This window comes from Neltuma alba, unplaced genomic scaffold (genome assembly GCF_004799145.2).
Source record: "Neltuma alba isolate B1F8T4 unplaced genomic scaffold, ASM479914v2 tig00012014_pilon, whole genome shotgun sequence".
Taxonomy (NCBI): domain Eukaryota; kingdom Viridiplantae; phylum Streptophyta; class Magnoliopsida; order Fabales; family Fabaceae; genus Neltuma; species Neltuma alba.
In genome coordinates this window covers 620,521-638,459 of record NW_021636585.1, presented here as the reverse complement: position 1 = coordinate 638,459, position 17,939 = coordinate 620,521, and the positions used below count along the sequence as shown (strand labels likewise).

Below are 17,939 nucleotides of genomic sequence, written 5' to 3'. Positions count from 1 at the left end.
AAGACTTGTTTGTTTGAGTGTGACGTTTGGTTCAAATGTTTCCTCGTAGCTCATACTAATCTGTAATGTAAAGTGTAAGACTTGTATGTCTTGTTGCGCTTTCAAATGATGGTACGTACGCTGCAAAATCTCAAAAAATATTGTCATCCATGATATTTGTTTTAATGTTTACTAGAAGTTATTTTGGGCAATCTTGTTCCTTTCATCTTGGGGAGATGAACTTGGCTTGAACTAATTCTAGGATGGGCCACATGTTTTACTGTGCGTGTTAATTTCTTATTTGTTAATTTGGGTCGTGTTATTTATGGTTGCGTCTCAACTAAACAATGATAGTCTTAGTTTTTAACAAATCGTCTTTCTAACTGTCAGCTCCTCTTCTTAGCCCTTTTTCCACCTCAAACTCACATCTTAGCAAACACTAAGCCTTTTCAATTGTAAGTAATATGAGATTTTTCTTAAAAACACAATCTAAAATTCCAACATTATGATGGCAATAGTTTCATCAACTCCATGCCTTACTTTACTGTCATAAGTTGTGTTTTTGACTGCGAAATCAGTAGAATCTAAAGTGAATCTGAAACAATCCTAGTTTTGTGTTTTTACTCAACAATTCAAAAATGAAAAAGAAGTAAAGATTTTAATTTACAGGACAAAGATCAAGGGCTGTTTTATTATGATGAAGCTACAATTATGCCAATTAGAATTTCTCTCTGGCTGATAATACAAATTGCAGACCCAAAGCATACCGACATACACTTGGTTTTGTATCAGTCTTTAGCGAGTTTCTGCAAGCATTGTCCATAATAGAGACTCTTCCACAAGGCATGCTCCGCTTGAATCCTCTGCATTCGTGGAATGATGGGGAGATGGAAATTAAACCATCTAGTCGTACAGTAGGCAACTTAAGTACTTTGATTTGCATTTGATTAGGACACGCGTTCTATTTAAGTTTTTTTGGGCCAAAGCTCTCCATTTAAGTTAAAACAATATTTTCGACCCATACATTGCCAGCATATTTGAACTCACTTTGTGAATTATGAATGAACTCTTTATCAATTGAACCAATATTTGTTGTTAACAGTTCACCAAGTAAAATTCTACAATCATATATGCCAAAACAAAAGAAATTATACAATGCACGGTGAAATAATCAAGGATGACATTATTAATATTTTAAAGTTTATTTGTTCTGATTTACCTAATAAAAATATATTAAGTATATGAGGCTAAATATCTAAGCTTCTTCCTATAAAGAAAAATCCTAACATGTATAGGATAACTGATGAGTCCTGACCTCATTTCATTACATGGCGGAAAATGTAGCCATTATAGCTACTTGATAAAATCACGAAGTGAAATTAACATTAGAGATATAATACCCAATATCGGGAAACAAAGAACTCAATCTAGCATGATCACACTAACTTAACCATCAGTATCCTCATCCTATTATGCTTTTTGCATTTGGGTGGTCTAAGAACATTCCAGTCTAACTTATCTCCCTTTGGTTTTTAGAAATACCCCAAACTGTTTCTTGGCAACGATTAGTCATCGCCATTATAATTCTTGGGCAATTTAGTTGGATTTTGTGCTTCAGACGTTACTTCAGACTGTTTCCCTTTGAGGTCGCCACTAATCTCATTGGTAGTGTTTGCACAATTTGAACCATCTAGTGGAAGTCCATTTTCTCTGAATCCAAATGTAAAATAATGCGTCAGCTAACCAGGGTGAAATCCAGAGACGTAATATTTATCTGGATTTTGGGACTAAACTAAAACCATTGATGGAGAATCATCATATAACAACACCCACCCCCCCCCCCAAAAAAAAAAAAAAAGAGATGGGGATGGGAGGCAGACCACACTGACAAAATTAAACACCACAATCACTAAGGACTTGGTTCAACTCGCAATGGGCTATACCAAGTTAACTAGAGATCTCAAAGTTGAGCGCCCTAACGATCGAGCCCAGCTCAATTCAGATTAGACTGAACCCCAGGTAAATACTCCAGTTGAAGTGGGGTAGACCTAGGATACTGGGTGCTTTTGCACAAACAAAAATTAAACACCATAAAAAAATCACATTCAACTCAGTATTATGGGAAAAGAGAAGCCACCTAACAGAAATATTTCCGGTTTGATTCTTAGAACTAGGAGTTTCAGCTGCTGGCCGATGGAGCCTTGCGTCTTCTTCATTGAGTCTCTATCCAGGCAAGAATTTGCCATTAGAAATGAAAGGAATGAGTAACAGATAAACATCAAGTAGGGAAGCTTTTAAATTCTTGGTCTTAATACTCACATTAATTCGTGGATTAAAACTTTGAAATGACATCCAACCTTTAATTGCTTCTGGATGGGGATCACCTTCCATTATGACAATACTGCATACATTTAGAGAGAACACTGAAAATCAAGAAATAGCTAAAAAGAATAATTCAGAATATGTAGATATTAGAAACATATCAGAGGAAATGATGGGATTAAGTTACGAAAAACAAACTTGGTATAGAAAGGGTTTATATTGTGCTCTTTAAAAGGAGCTATAGGTAAAACGGCATTAATGATAACTTGTAGGATTTCACACTAAAGAATTTTTTAACGATACACACCAAGAGTAGATTCGAGGACGATCATGGAATTCAAACAATTCTATCAACAAGATTGATATTTATTGATAACAAGAATAGATTTAAGACGTGTGGAACCATATTAAGCAACGATGAGTCCTAATTTGTGATAAAACAGGCCCTAGCTGACAATGAATGTAGTCGGCTAGTAGCCAACCAGTCATAATCTGACATAGAACTTTTGGGTGAAAATTATTTCAGAATTCAGGTAATATGTCAGCACACTCAGACCGCCTATTTCAAGGTGGACATCCAAATGAGTACCAAGAAGGATGAAAGAAAGAAGAAAATCACCATTTTCTACTTATTGTGGGAGTTCCAAAAATATTGACATCAGATTTCACTTCATCCTCCTCTCTCTTGGATTTCTCCTCTCTTAGAGCTGCATATTGAGTCATGAAAATATCACAAAAATGAAGTCTTGAACCAAGCAATGATAAAGCCAAGCCCCAGAAAGGGGGGACCATGTTTGACTCTTGTTTTACCTTCAAGTTCTTGAGTGTGCTGGAAAGCACCCGTTTCGCCATTATGATTTCCAACTTTCCACCAAATGCCTAGATCAAAACCGATAGCTAAGATCATAAATTGAAAATTTGTGACCAAATGTCCGAAATAGATATGAAAAATTGAAAATTTAGCACTTGATTCCTTACGGATCGTATATTCTTAGAGTGTTTATCTCTACCAACGATGTACACGATTAACGCGCAGATTCCTAAAATTCAATAATTATGGCCATAGTTTGATGAGTTTATACTTAGATTAAAAATCTATCCGTTGATCCATATTACTTTGTTTAACCATTTTTATTTACTTGCTATTGGATTTGTGTGAATTGTAAATTACAAACAAATGGAAGATTTTTACCACTTATTTACGTTTTCATAGCTTTTCAAGCAAATATATCAAAGGATTACAAAATCCATAACTCGGCAGATTAAACAGGTGAACATAATCTGTGCCGGTTTATTAAAAAAGCAAAAAAAGGCGAACACACGTTTGCAAATGACAGATTCTCGGATCCAAACTAAACAATCACGACCTTGTTTGTAGGGCTGACAAATGCAGGGGAAAAAAAATTTCAGGTTATTTCAAATGCCGCTAAGAAAAATGTAGAGACGCTTGGTCAAGATACAAAGAATGCTAACAAATTGTACATCATTATAAATAAAGTCCAACTGAGAGAACAGAGTAAAGAAGGAATAAGCGAAAGCAAAGAGAGCAGAGAAGAAGGTCTTCCAAGCTTCCCAAGCATACCTGACTCACTCTCCTAGGCCACGTTTCACGAGTTTGATTTGGGGCGGAAGCTCTTACAAGCTGAGGCAAATGAGAGAAATCAAATCAGAAACACCGCTGCGAAGCTTGAACCGCGGGAATTTATGGTGACCACCGGGATAGAAGGAAAATATTTTCCGATCGAAAATAGGATCTATGAAATTAATTTTTTATTTTTTATATTTATTATTATTTTTTAAATTATCTTTATAGATATTCTTTCAACAATAATTAAATAAATAAGGGTGCAAGAATATTAAGAAAAATAATTATAATATTTTAAATATATATCATATTTCTTATAATTAACTAATTTATCTAATTAATTTTTTTAATCTAATCAAATAATTAAATAAATTTTATATTAGTGATAAGAGGAGTACCAATTTATGGATGCGGCTTCTCTTTGCTACCTAGTGGGTCCGTCGCCCTAGGGATACCTAAAGCGACGTCGTTTTAAATTTAATTTTTCTCGTTTTGTCTTTACAATTGTCCAAGTCATGCCGCGTTAGGAGAGAGAGTGGGGTTGAGGGACTGTCAAACCTTGGAAATTTGATGGTAATTGGGATCCATCTAAGGAGAATGAAAACTATTTATAAAATATTATTCAATAAAAATTAATAAAAGCGATTTGGTAGGGAAAACAAAATCAGATGAAAGAAGAAACCAAAATAAAAAAAAAGAGTTTGTAGATGTAAAATAATTTTACATTTGCAAATAAAATCTACTTATAATATGAAATCTCGTGAAACCTGATTGAGAGAAAACGGGTCCTGGGCGGTCTATGGGTCAGCGTCTAATGGTCCAGTAACGCACTATTGGGATGCCCAATGATCCAGAACCAAGTGAAGCTTCCGCCTCCCCCTCCTGGCGATTTTCTCATCCTCCTCCCTAGTTCACGGCTGCCGTTTCCAAGCACGCCATGGGGTTCCCCCCTGTCATCTCATTCTTCTCGCCTCCCATCTGCATGAGAGCAAAGAACTGAGGAGCTTCTATCGTTATTGTGCTCCTGTTGGGTATTGTGAAACAAAGAAATGAGCTGCAATTTGCTCGCCCTCCACCCTAGCACACATCATTTTCCGCACATTATTTTCCCTTTAGCTTCGTAGACCATCTTCAGTAATTTTTTCGTCCACCCCATATCATTGTTCCCATGTCAATATTCCCTTTGCTGCGTGCCTTGGTGACTGTGACCTTTTCTGCTAATTATTTTGGTTTGATTGCTTGATTTTGTGAAATTTCCTGGAATCTTAGCCTTCTCACTTGCCATCTTTCATCTTCCAAACCTTCACCCTTCCCCAAACCAGCTTCCATCTTTCACCCTTCCTCAAATCCGGTAAGATTCGTATGTTCTTTGAGATTGAAAGATCCTGATTTTTCCATTGTTGTTGGCAAAACCTTGCTCGATTCCAATGCCAAGCGATCAATGCATTTTGTTTGTTTTTCCCAACCAATTGATGATTGATTTCAATGATCCCGAATTTGATTTTGAATCTTTCAAAACAAAATTATGAGTTAAACAATTGATTATTGATTTCAATTTTGATTTTGAATCTTTTTGGTGTTGATCCTATCAACTTAGTTTGATCTTTCTGATTTTGATCTTTTATGTATTTTGGTTTGTATCTCAGATTTGGATTTTTTATCACACCATTATTATTAATAATCAATCCTGAATATGTTGTCTTAGTTATTCAAATCACTCTATCAGATATAGCCTGCGGTATCTCAAAATCCACACAGCAACATCGATTTGATGTATATATTCTGATTCCACTGGTAACTTATTAATTATTAATTAATAATAATTAATATATTTGAGATTTTAGTTTTGACCATTACTAATAATATATTAGTGTGGCTGCTAAATTCCATCCGTTATGTATCTCTGATATCCGTTATAATTAGGCCCTCCTTAGTGTTACTAACCTAAATCCTTCCATCTACCAAATCATGGTACCCATTTCATTATATTTAAATTAAATTTAACTTCTCCAAGCCCTGCATCTATCATAAACTTGAAGTTCCACACTTGAAGTTCAATCATCAGGTAGAAATTTTATCATAACCTTTTATTTATTATTATGAATTTTGAATTGATATGAATACCCTTCTTCTGCCAGCCTCTTCCTGCATGTATCTATTTAGATTTGCTTTCAAAGATTATGATTCTGGTTGTTGAAATTTGCTTGTCATCCAAAATATTTAATCTTATTCATTATTAATAAGAATGTGAAATAATTTTGAATTGAATTTTGATGGGTTGATTTTTATACTTTTTAAAAGGTTTAGTATAATTTTTTATCCTCTAAATTTGGGACCATTTTTGTTTTGGCCTCTCAAATTTCAAGCTTGTAGTTTTAGTCCTTGAATTTAACCCATCTTAAAATGTTAGCCTCTGAAGTTGCAATAGTGTTACCATTCTGCTGAATATCATTAATAGCTTCAAACGCATCTTAAAATGTTAATCTCTGAAGTTGTAACAGTGTTACAATTCTGCTAAAATGTCATTAATAAATTTATAAGAAGTGATGTATATTGAAATAAAAATCTATTGATGCCAAGACCAAGTCATAATGTTTTTTTGCAGTGTCAGGCGTTGGAATCTCTTTAGTTACACGAAAACAGGTTTCAGAAAAGGAGGACTGTTCTGCTCGTGCGAGAACTCAGGTCAGTAAAAGTAAAACACTAAAACTCCATTGGAGAGAGAATTGCATGAGCTCAGGTCAATTAGATTCTCTCTTTTTAAAAGGATCACTGTGCCTGCACTATAATGGTATTAATAATTTTTCTCAATATATCATTAAACTTTTGCAGTTTGTTTCATCGTAGCGCGTAAGATTGATTATAATAATTCAAAGAACTAGGGTGAACAAGTGGGGCAGAAATATGAGTGAATGATGTTCATATCTCCTTAATCATTGGACGAGACATATGACTCTTAAAATTTGCTATTCAACGTCACCTGCTCACAATTTAGCTTTGGGTTTAATGACTCTTAAAGTTTAGGCCCTTCTCAATTGTAATAGATGGGTAGGGTAATTGTAGCTTCTTCCTTGGATGCACAAGATGGATGTATAACTTTTGGTTTGATGACTCTTAAGGTTTAGGGTCTTCTCAACAGTAACTGATACGTAGGATAATTGTAGCTTCCTCCTTGAATGCACAAGATGGACGTATAGAATAATTTAATTCAATTCAATTATTATGTTATGTAAACAGTGTAATAATAATAAATTAATAATCAATAATAATTGATAATTAATTTAGAATTATTTTTATTTAGTGCTCATTGACATTCATCTCACCCTATTTAAATACCATACGATGCACCTGATAGTGCAGTTTTGTTAACTTCACATTCAGCATCAAGTACTAATCTCATTTTCCTAAGCTCCACATCAGCTTTATATTTGTTTACATTACATTTTACCAACAGTGATTGAGACAATTGCTATGCTTTCCTTCTTCAGTAGGTGACAAGAAGATCATCAACATACTATGGCTAGCATTACACAAGACCGCATCAAAGATATCAATGACAGTAAAGATACATGGACTATTGTTGCCCGTGTTCTCAAAAAGTGGATTGCCTACAAGAAGACTCTACCCTATGCTCCATGGAGGATTGGCCTGCTTCTTGTGGATGAGCAAGTGAGCTAGAAATTGGCATTTCTTGATTAATTAAGATCTACTACTATTAGTTATTAGTTAACCCTACAAAATTGATACAGGGTTATAGAATAGAAGGTTTTGTAACACAAAGAAGGCTGTTTGAGCATTACAAAAATGAACCCAAAGAGGGTGGCGTATACTACTTTGAAAACTTTGAGGTTGTTGACAATAGAGATCAATACAGAGTTACAGCACATTCTTGGAGGCTTAAGTTTCATGCTACTACCTACTTTGAAGAATCAGATTTGCCAATTCTTAGTGAGGCATACAACTTCGTCCCCATAAAAGATATTGCTAAATTCACAACAAAGAATGAGGGGCTAATTGGTTAGTACTATAGGGTTATGTTTAAGATCCAAATGTTAGCTTTTCACTTCTATTTTAATCATGTGATAAACAAATTGTGTGCAGATGTGATGGGCTTCCTCCATGGATTTGGCGCCTTGCAAGAGTACAAGATGAGTTTGGAACTTCCAAGAGACTAAACCTCACTCTTGCTGACAAAAAGTAAGAACCACTCCTTGAGATTTTTTTAAAAATGATTACATTTTACATGTACACTTAATTAAATTTGAACATATATATATTACATTGATAATATTTATATATTATGTTTCCGTCTACTTTCTGCATTGGTTCATAGAAAGTGATGCAATATTACAATTTATTTGTATAAATGCCATATTTTTATGCATATTTGTTTCTAATGGTATCTAAAACTTGCTGTAGAGTCTCCATTAATGTACACACCTCAACAACATTTTCTAATTACGTGTCCGGTTCTTTCCTTCCAATTCGACCCAACCCAACTCCACACCTCCTGCCTTTACCTCTTTGCCTAATCTCTCCACTAACCTGAGGCCCAACCCAATTAATCATTCTCCTTCTTATTCTCCAAGAGCCCAACCCATTCCTCCTTTACCTCAACCCACAGCCCAGTCCCTCTACCCGATAACTCCTCTACACTATCTGATCCAGAGCATCTGTCTCTCCCTCTCACATCGACACCTTCTTCGTCCTCACCGTCTCTTTCGTCAAGCCCTTCCCTTGTGCCAGTGTCCTCCTCTCAATCTACCTGTATCATCACTAGGTCCGAAACTCACTCTCTCAAGCCGAAGCTGTACATTGATGGAACCATTCCCTGGCCACCTCCCAGAGCTCTTGCATCGATGATTAGCACGCCTCCCGATGCACCCACCTTTGTCGTTGAAGCTCTACGCCATCCTGAGTGGCGTGCGGCCATGGCCGAAGAGCTTCAAGCTCTCCTTTCTAATCAGACATGGGTCTTGGTTCCTCCATCTCCATCCCAAAATGTCGTCGGCTGTAAATGGGTGCTCCGAAAAAAATTCAAATCTGATGGATCATTAGACAAGTATAAAGCTCATCTGGTTGCAAAGGGATTTCATCAGGCTTCAGGTATTGATTTTCATGAAACTTGTTCTCCTGTGGTTAAGCCTGCTTCCATCCATCTTCTTCTTTCACTTGCCGTTACTTTTGGATGGTGCATTCAACAAATTGATATTCAAAATTCCTTTTTACATGGGACCTTGGAAGAAGATGTTTTTATGACTCAACCTCCTGGCTTTCGAAATGCCCAATTCCCTGATTATGTCTGTAAGCTTTAGCGTTCTATTTATGGCCTTAAGCAGGCACCTCGAGCCTGGTTCTCTAAACTCAGCACATGTCTGATGAAATTGGGTTTTAACTCTTCTAAGGCTGATACCTCTTTATTCATCAAACGCACTTCGACCTCTGTGTTCTATATTCTGGTCTATGCTGATGACGTCTTAGTTATTGGTTCTGACTCAGTTGCCATCCAAGATCTCATTCATACTCTAAATTCATTTTTTTTCCAATTAAAGACTTGGGGCAATTGAGTTATTTTTTGGGTGTTGAATGTCACTTCTCCTTTGAAGGGTTATTTCAGTCTCAACTCAAGTATATCTCTGATTTGTTGCTTAAATCTGGTATGACTAATTGTAGTCCTGAAAATACCCCGATGTTTCCCAAAACTAAATTATCTGCCTACTCTGGTTCTCCCCTTAACAATCCTGAACTTTTTCGAAGTATAGTCGGTAGCTTACAATATTTGTCCTTCACAAGGCCTGATGTCTCTTATGCTGTCAATAAAGTTTGTCAATTTCTTCACAATCCACTGGATACTCATGGGTCGGCTGTAAAAAGAATTTTGCACTATCTGTCAAAAACTATTGATTATGGGCTACTTATTCGAAAGTCCTCTATTACTTCTCTGGTTGCCTATACTAAAATTGAAGCTCCTGAACAATTACTAGCTTATTTTGATGCTGACTGGGGGGAATATTGATGATAGACGATCAACAGGTGGTTATTGTGTATTCTTTGGTCCTAATTTGCTCTCATGGAGCTCTAGAAAGCAACCAACTGTGGTAAGATCTTCCACTGAAGCTAAATATAAAGCTCTTGCACTTGCCACTTGTGACTTAATTTGGTTGCAGAATTTGTTGAAAGAACTTGGTGTTACTCTTCCTAGTCCTCACATTCTTTGTTGTCATAACATAGGGGCGACTTATTTGGCTGCCAATCTTGTTATGCATGCTAGATCCAAACATATTGAATTAGACTATCATTTTGTTCGTGAGAGAGTTGCTGCTAAAAATTTACAAATTTCAATTGTCTCTTCCAAAGATCAGGTTGCTGGTATATTTACCAAACCTCTTGATGCACCAAGGTTTCAATTCCTTCGTGCAAGTCTCACTGTGACACAGCTGCCGTTCGACTTGAGGGGGGCTGTTAGAACAAAGCCCAAGTCTGAAAATAACGTGTCTAAGGCTTATTTAGTTTAGCCCACTGTGATTGTACAGTTATTCTAGATTTTTCTGTTTAGGGCTACGTGTCCCATCTTTCTTGTATCACCAGAATCTATATATTCAGCACTGTACAAATCATATTCATGGCAATACAATACTTTTTCTCTTAGCTTAAGGTCTCTATACTGCTTTACAAAGGAGGTAATCAATCTTAGTGTTATATCAGGGTGCCGTGAATGTGTTTCGTAGATTTCTTATCATCTCAATACATTTTAATTTGTCCCTTAATTGAAGGTAGTGGACCTCGCTGGTTTCAAATACGGCACTTGCAAACTCATCATTACGAAGGAAACAAATCACTGAGAATCCCAAAGCCACGACATTCGAGATAAGTGAGGTATATGACGGAGAGGATAGGAAGATGAAGATGAACACAATGATTACAAAGTCCGAGTGCAAAATATTGTTGTTTGCTATAGTGGATGAAGATTTCATGGACCAGATTCTTAGCTTCCTACAATCCCACTAGGAGCAGTGGAGAGAGTTTTAGAAGGAAACTCTGGTTTGGGAAGCATCGATAGTCATTAACAAATGTCGGTTTGTACCTGCCCAGGCCAGTGTTCACACATGGACAGCTGTATGTCGCATTGTTAACGGTCAAGAATATGGACGGTCTCAAAATATTGATCCTCGATTCCGACAGTAAACCCACGAATGTTACTGGAAATGTTGTCTACAGGGAAGTCTTCCAAAATGTGCATTCGGAGTGACCTCATTCTCAACGTCATGGGCCGACTACAGTTTTCGCACTATTACTATGAGGACTTCCTTCGACAGTACTTCACAGTTCATCTCCTCTGTCAGTCTTGAATTAATCAAATATAATAATATAATAATGCATGCTTAACAAACAACCTCCATAAAGAATAGTTGCACGTGTGAAAGATTCTATCAGGAGGTCTTCCACCAACGTTACTCGTGGTGTGGTTTCTTGGGAGGTCTTTCAGAATGTCCTTTCCAAGTGACCAAATCATCCATTTCGTGAACAGCCCTTCAACTTCATATTATCAATATGACAACTACCATAATTATGCTACGTCTACAACTCTATGACTCTACGATTAACTTACATTTATGCACTTCAGGCAATCAGATAACCATCCTCACCTCTTATATAACTTGTAGCTTAAACAAGCATAATAATACATAACCTGCAAAAAAAAAAAAAATTACATGCATAGCAATCATCCGTGCAGCGCACAGGGAGAAAGTCCTAGTTAGTAAAAGATAAAGTGTTAAATTGTATCTCACACCTTAAAATGTTTATTTAATAACATCTAGTATTTTAAATTCAAATTTTTGTATATCTCTACTGTAAAATATTTTTCATTACCACTCTCATTATCGTTGAGAAAATATCTTAAGGGAAAAATTATACTAAAAAAGGTATTTATTACTGTTGAGAAAATATTTTAAGAACAAAATTATACTAAAGATTACTTTAAATACTGAGTATTTTTTCGGACGCATCCAACACCATAAAATATTTTTTCAAGTTCTTTCAGTATTTTGAAGTATTTTTTTATGCATCTAGTACCCTAAATATTTTTTTTTATGTACATCTAGCATCCTAAAAAATTTTTTGGTGCGCTCAACACTAAAGCTAAAAAATGTTTTAGAGTGTTGGATGCATCTAAAAAATACTCCAAGATGCTGGATGCACCAGAAAATATTTTACTGTGCCAAAAAGTACTTTGAGATGCTAGATTCACCTTAACTCCTTATTTAAATAGAGCAATATCAAATTGAGTGTGACTGGTGAGTTATGCATTACAAATTAAGACTAAACATAAATTTTGTAGAAAACTTTCCTATAAACAACATTTAATATTATTAATTGATTGATTGTCCATTATCATCCCAGATTAAAATTTTCAGCCCATTCTCCCTCCTAGCATGGGATATAGCAACATATAATGTGTTTGGATTGAGAGTAACAAAAGTGATTTTTATTTCATCTAACTTTTATTAGCGTGAGTTAGAATGAAAGTCAGTTAGAATAATGTAATTTATATTTGAATTTGTATTTGTAGAAAAGCTAGTTTAACAAATTGAAACTTGTTTGGACATAGAATAGAAAAGTTATATGTAAAGTGACTGAAAAAGATAAATTTTGTTAAATAATAATATATATAATGTGACAATTTTAAAAGAAATATTAAAATTATAAAAATAGTTAATATATTATTGAGAAAATTTGAAAATACTAAATATAAGATATTAATTTATTTTATCTCAAATGTTTATGAGATAAGGTGCTTAAATACCCTAAAAGTATACACAAAGAAGCACCTAATGAAACATCCTTCTATTTGCTCCTTTTAATATACATCCGAAAGCGTTACGGTTCAACTAGATCATGAAATAAGCTTTTAGATTGAAAATTTGAAATTTGATTCTATGATTACTCTTCACCGCTAAATTTCATATTTTTGATACTTCCTAAATTACAGTTCAAACTATGGATATAGCTTAAACCCATATGTTCAAAAACTCTCTTCAAAATTTCAAAAATTAAATGGGTTTGTACTAAGTGTTTCCTAGACTACGTATAGCTTTTACTTGCATGGCAATTTATACATAACTTTTTGGAGTGACTAAAATTACGATTAATAAGCAAACAAAACATAGGTAATTAAAATTATAACCGATACAAAAAAAAAATTTAATAGGCCTAGATCGTCTGACCGATCTACCAGGCTTATTAGAGAGTCTAGGGCCGGTTTGTTAAGAAAATTAGACCTTTAAAAAGACCTATGCCTACTCCTATTTTTAAATAGGCCCGGGTAGACCACAGACCCGCCGCCTTTTATTTCTACCTCTTAGGGTGTGTTTGGTATGAGGGATTTGGGAGGAAGGGGAGGGATTTTAATTATTTTCCCTTGTTTGGCAACACACAAATTTTAGGAGGAGAGGGAAAATCCCCTCCCCTCCTCAACCTCCCCTCCAAAATTGGGAGGATTTGGAGGGGAAGGGCAATATTTTGCCATATTGTGACCATTATGTTCATATTTTGCCATGTTGTGATCATTATGCCTATATTTTGTCATGTTGTGACTATTATGCCCATATCTTAAATAAAATAAGAACAAAATTGTCCATATTAAAGTATTTTTCCCTCCCCTTCCCTCTTTTTTTATAAATCCAAACAAGATAATATTAAAATCCTTCCACTCTCCTCCCCTCCCCTTCCTTCCATTAAAATCCCTCCCCTCCCCTTCCTCTCATTGAGCCAAACATGCCCTTAGAGATTTTAATTTTATAGTAGTTATGAGATAAATAACCAATACACGTTGTTACAAAAAGGTAAATATCAATACACATATTGGTGAGAAGCAAAGTATTACCAATTTATTTGTAGTTGTAGATTTGACATTCGGGCCTCGGCTACGAGAGATACGGATAGATATATTTGACTCTTAGATGGGCTCAGGTCATGTATGATGTAATAGTCCTTTCCGAATTTTAACATTTTGGTTCAATTCATGGGGCATGGGCCAGTAAAACAAAGGAATTCAGTAGAGATTATTCTCTTATTATTTAACAACTGGCATGTGCCCTCCGGTGCGACGCACGGGGAGCATTAACTGCACATGGTATTTTTTATGATTATAACGCACTAAACTAAGAGTTTCGCTATGCAGTAATTAATTATCAAAAATGAATAAATGACTCACCAAAGATCAACTTTATGCCAATGAGGGGTCAATCTCTTGGATCATTGAGATTTTTGGGGAAGCCATTGTGAAAACGAAGTTTAGGTGCGGTGAGGAAAACTCTCTTGAATCTCAGATAATATTTGCATATACTAAGAGCTATTGATTTGAGCAATAAAATAGGAGTTGGCTTGAATGGGGACTTGAGCAAATATCCTGGTGTGGTGCTCATACATGGCAAGTCCTCCTATATTCATTTTTCTCCTCTACATTAAGTCCCCAGTCAAGCCAACTCTCCAATTTCTTAAACAAAGCGGGAACTTAATTGTTTGAAATCTATCTGAGACAGGCAAGACCCAAGAGCTTCCTGCTGGAAGAAATTCATATTCAGATGTGGTGCTCAATTGCTCCGCAGATTTTAAGTATGGCCTATTTTTTATGCCTCCAGTCTAATTATCCTCATGTCTTATCAATGAAAAACCAATCCAGGAAGTAATTACACCATGCAGTAATGCCAAATTGTAAACCAGAATACAATGCTGCACTGAAAAAAATAGTTCCCATAAGTCAGATGAACTTTTCAGAACCAGTATATAGTGCACTAAATTCAATAAGATGGACATGCTATGTGAAAGTATCTTGTTGTCACCAAGTTAACATAAAAGGGGGTGTTTGGGTAATCCCAAATGCACTTCTTAGAAGTATTTTTTCACAAATCGAAGCAAACTCCTCCACATATTTACTTCGTATACTGTAAAAGCATTTTTAAAACCATGGTTTTGTTTTTACCCAAACACCCTTTTAAAAGGAGGTTTATTTTTCTCTAAAAGCTGCACACAACCGGACATGACCTATGAAGCTAATTAAAATTCCTAGTTAAAAATCTCCCACGTTTACCGTACATATTCTGCAACCAAACCAATGCAGGGAGTACATATTCAAATCCATATTGAATTCTGATAAGAAGATCTCTCATATTCATGTGTTGCAAATAACTGAATGGTCCATTATATAACTTTGTACAAATCTCTTATTCAGTGTTAAGTTTTAATCAACTTCATACCCTTCGATGCTTAATTATACCGACGGATGACTAAATTCACAACCAATAAAAGAACAACGTATACATATGAAAAGACTAAACATGTTGCAGGCATTCCATAAACAACCAACATCTTTACGGCACTAGACAGAAAAGTGCAACATTGAGCATTGGGAAGATAATGTTTAGTTGACTTCCTAAATATTGAAAGAAACAGAAGATCATCAATTAACTGAAACACGCATCACTTGGCGGGATACCAACCATAATGAGTACCATGCCTCCACAGTCTGCAAATCTCTGGTTGCAGCAACTTTAGGGGCTCAATGTACAGTGTTTCACATCTTCGCACACATAATATCACTTTGAATACGTGTATAAACAAACTCAAGTTAAAAGCAACGTGTACCAACTCTCCTGAAATCTAAGTAGCGTTCAGATACACTGAAACTCATTCAAGTTAAGCACTTGCTCACGGTTTCTCACATTTACAGCTCGTGCTGGTCAAACATGAGTGTAGAAATCTACATATTTCATCAATAAAACATATCAGAAAATCGAACTTGAGCACCAAATCTTCTCAATGACTAAAATTTATTATGACTAAAGACAGCTGCTCACACGAGGGATTAATGGCTAAATGGCACACGATATGTAATAGTACCATGTGCTCCTTAATAGATTATTTGCTGACTTTAAATAAAGATAACTGAATGTTTTAACAATAAACCACGTCAGCAATCTTTTTTATTACTACAATCAAATTACTGTAACAAAGCCATCAAATAACCTGCTGCTATAATTTCATATCGGATAAGATAAAGCTGCTTCAAATCACAGTATGTTAACTTTGCTTTTAAAAATATATATAACATAACAGACTAACAAAGTGTAACGGTGTTAAACAAAAATATTGAAATTAATTCTCTCCCACGGTTCCCACCCATGCATAAAGCTTTGCATATCTTAAATCAATAATTTTAGGTCTAATCATCTCCTGATTGCCTATTGACACAAGTAAAGTTTAATCCAAAAGGCTGCTTTCCCACCAACTTTACATGGACGTAAGTCAGAGATTACATGAAGTCTACACTGCATCAAATAAATTATAATCTGAACCTTTTGCTCACCCTTAAACAAAACACAGTATGGCAAAGTTCCATCACTACACCTTCACCACTCAGCCTTAACAATCACATGACAACACTATATGATGAGTAGGTGGTGACACAATACATCTCATCTCATTTACTTTATAATGAATTGAGTGGTGGATATGCTATTATGCATTGATGAGTTATCAGTTACAGTAAATAATTGCTTCATTTAATTAATATTTATAGCTAAATATTTAAATTAAATGTTTAAATTATAATTTTTTTAATTATAATCAGAATATAGATATATTACATTTAAGTTTGTGTATAATTGGTTCAATTATAATTAAAAAATTATAAGATATCAGTCAAATATAAATATCCTGAATGCCCCTCAAACATAAATTTCTGAAACATTATGGATGGTGAAAAAAAATATTCTGAAACATTATAAATTCCGCTCCTATGCTGAACTCAGTAATAACTTTTAACAAACATAGTGAAGCATACTCGAACTGCTTTGGCTTAGCCAAGTCTAACAAACAGATCATCCTATTCTTTCAAGCTTTGCACTACTTGATAAAGTAAGCATATGAATACATTGATTGGGTTGTTGCATGTATCTTATTCCTCTTGACTAATACGGCCCCAGCAGTCCAAAACTTCAATACTAACTCCTGTACATACTTGATTACTTCATATTTATTATCTGGTGTGCTGTGTGCAAGAGTTTTTATACATTTTTTAATTCAGTTGGCTACTCATCTTTTTTATCTCTTCACTTGCACAATGGAGAAACATGTTTAGTTAAGAATTATTAAGTCAAATAGTGCTACATATTATTGCATACCAGATTAAATCACATTGACATCAAACAAAAAGTAATACTCCTCCGGTGCTAAATATAAGACTCCTTTTGTAGTGTAATTTTTGTAATTACACTACAAAAGGAGTCTTATATTTAGCACCGGAGGAGTATTACTTTTTGTTTGCATCCCATCATATTTAAAATAGATTGCACAATGATAACAATCAGCTGACAAACAGACAATACAGCTGCCCACACAAATAATTAATGATGAATTAACAGGCTTTAATTTAATCAAAACATAATCAGGACATGGTAAATATTAGAACATACTTGCTCAATCACACATCCAGTATCTTTTCAAATTTGATCATACCTAATATAATACGTAATTGGTATTTAACTACTTCATCAATCCACAAAAAACCATGCCTCTCCTAATCACGAAAGCTAGGCAGTTAAACTATCCACTCAAGCTAAGAAAGAGCTTCAATTCCTTGAAGGATCCCTCAGCATCTCCCTCCTCAAATAACGGACTTCACAAAATGTTGGGTTCCAATATATCCTTGCGGCATTCATACAGTCTGTCAAAGATGGGTCTCCTGCAAACAACAAATAATACATAATCAATCATATATACCGCGAAGAAATTCACAACATGATGTTAGTACCATGAACAATTGAGCATGTTAGTGAGGTGGACTTGAAGAGAAGAAGTAAAACGAAATTAAAGCAACTCACTTACATGTTGCTAAAGCCAGAAAGTTCACTAAATTTTATAGAAGATGAAACTTAAAGAACAGGGGCGAGAAAAAAGAAAGGAAGGAAGCACCCTACTTACGCCCTCATCAAAAACTATAATGTCCAGCGAAAGCAACTTCCTTGGGTAGCCATAGTCACCGTCGTAGGCA

General features: G+C 35.1%; 1 protein-coding gene across 1 annotated transcript; it reads right to left on the bottom strand.

The window, feature by feature from the left end:
* Positions 1 to 1,544: 1,544 nt before the first annotated feature.
* LOC114721205 (uncharacterized) lies at positions 1,545 to 3,153 on the bottom strand. The gene is made up of 5 exons (XM_028907025.1): positions 3,112 to 3,153; positions 2,921 to 3,027; positions 2,299 to 2,380; positions 2,117 to 2,202; positions 1,545 to 1,689 (listed from the first exon to the last, which is right to left on the bottom strand). The coding sequence occupies exons 1-5, from the start codon at positions 3,151 to 3,153 to the stop codon at positions 1,545 to 1,547; spliced, it is 462 nt and encodes a 153-aa protein (XP_028762858.1).
* Positions 3,154 to 17,939: the final 14,786 nt, after the last annotated feature.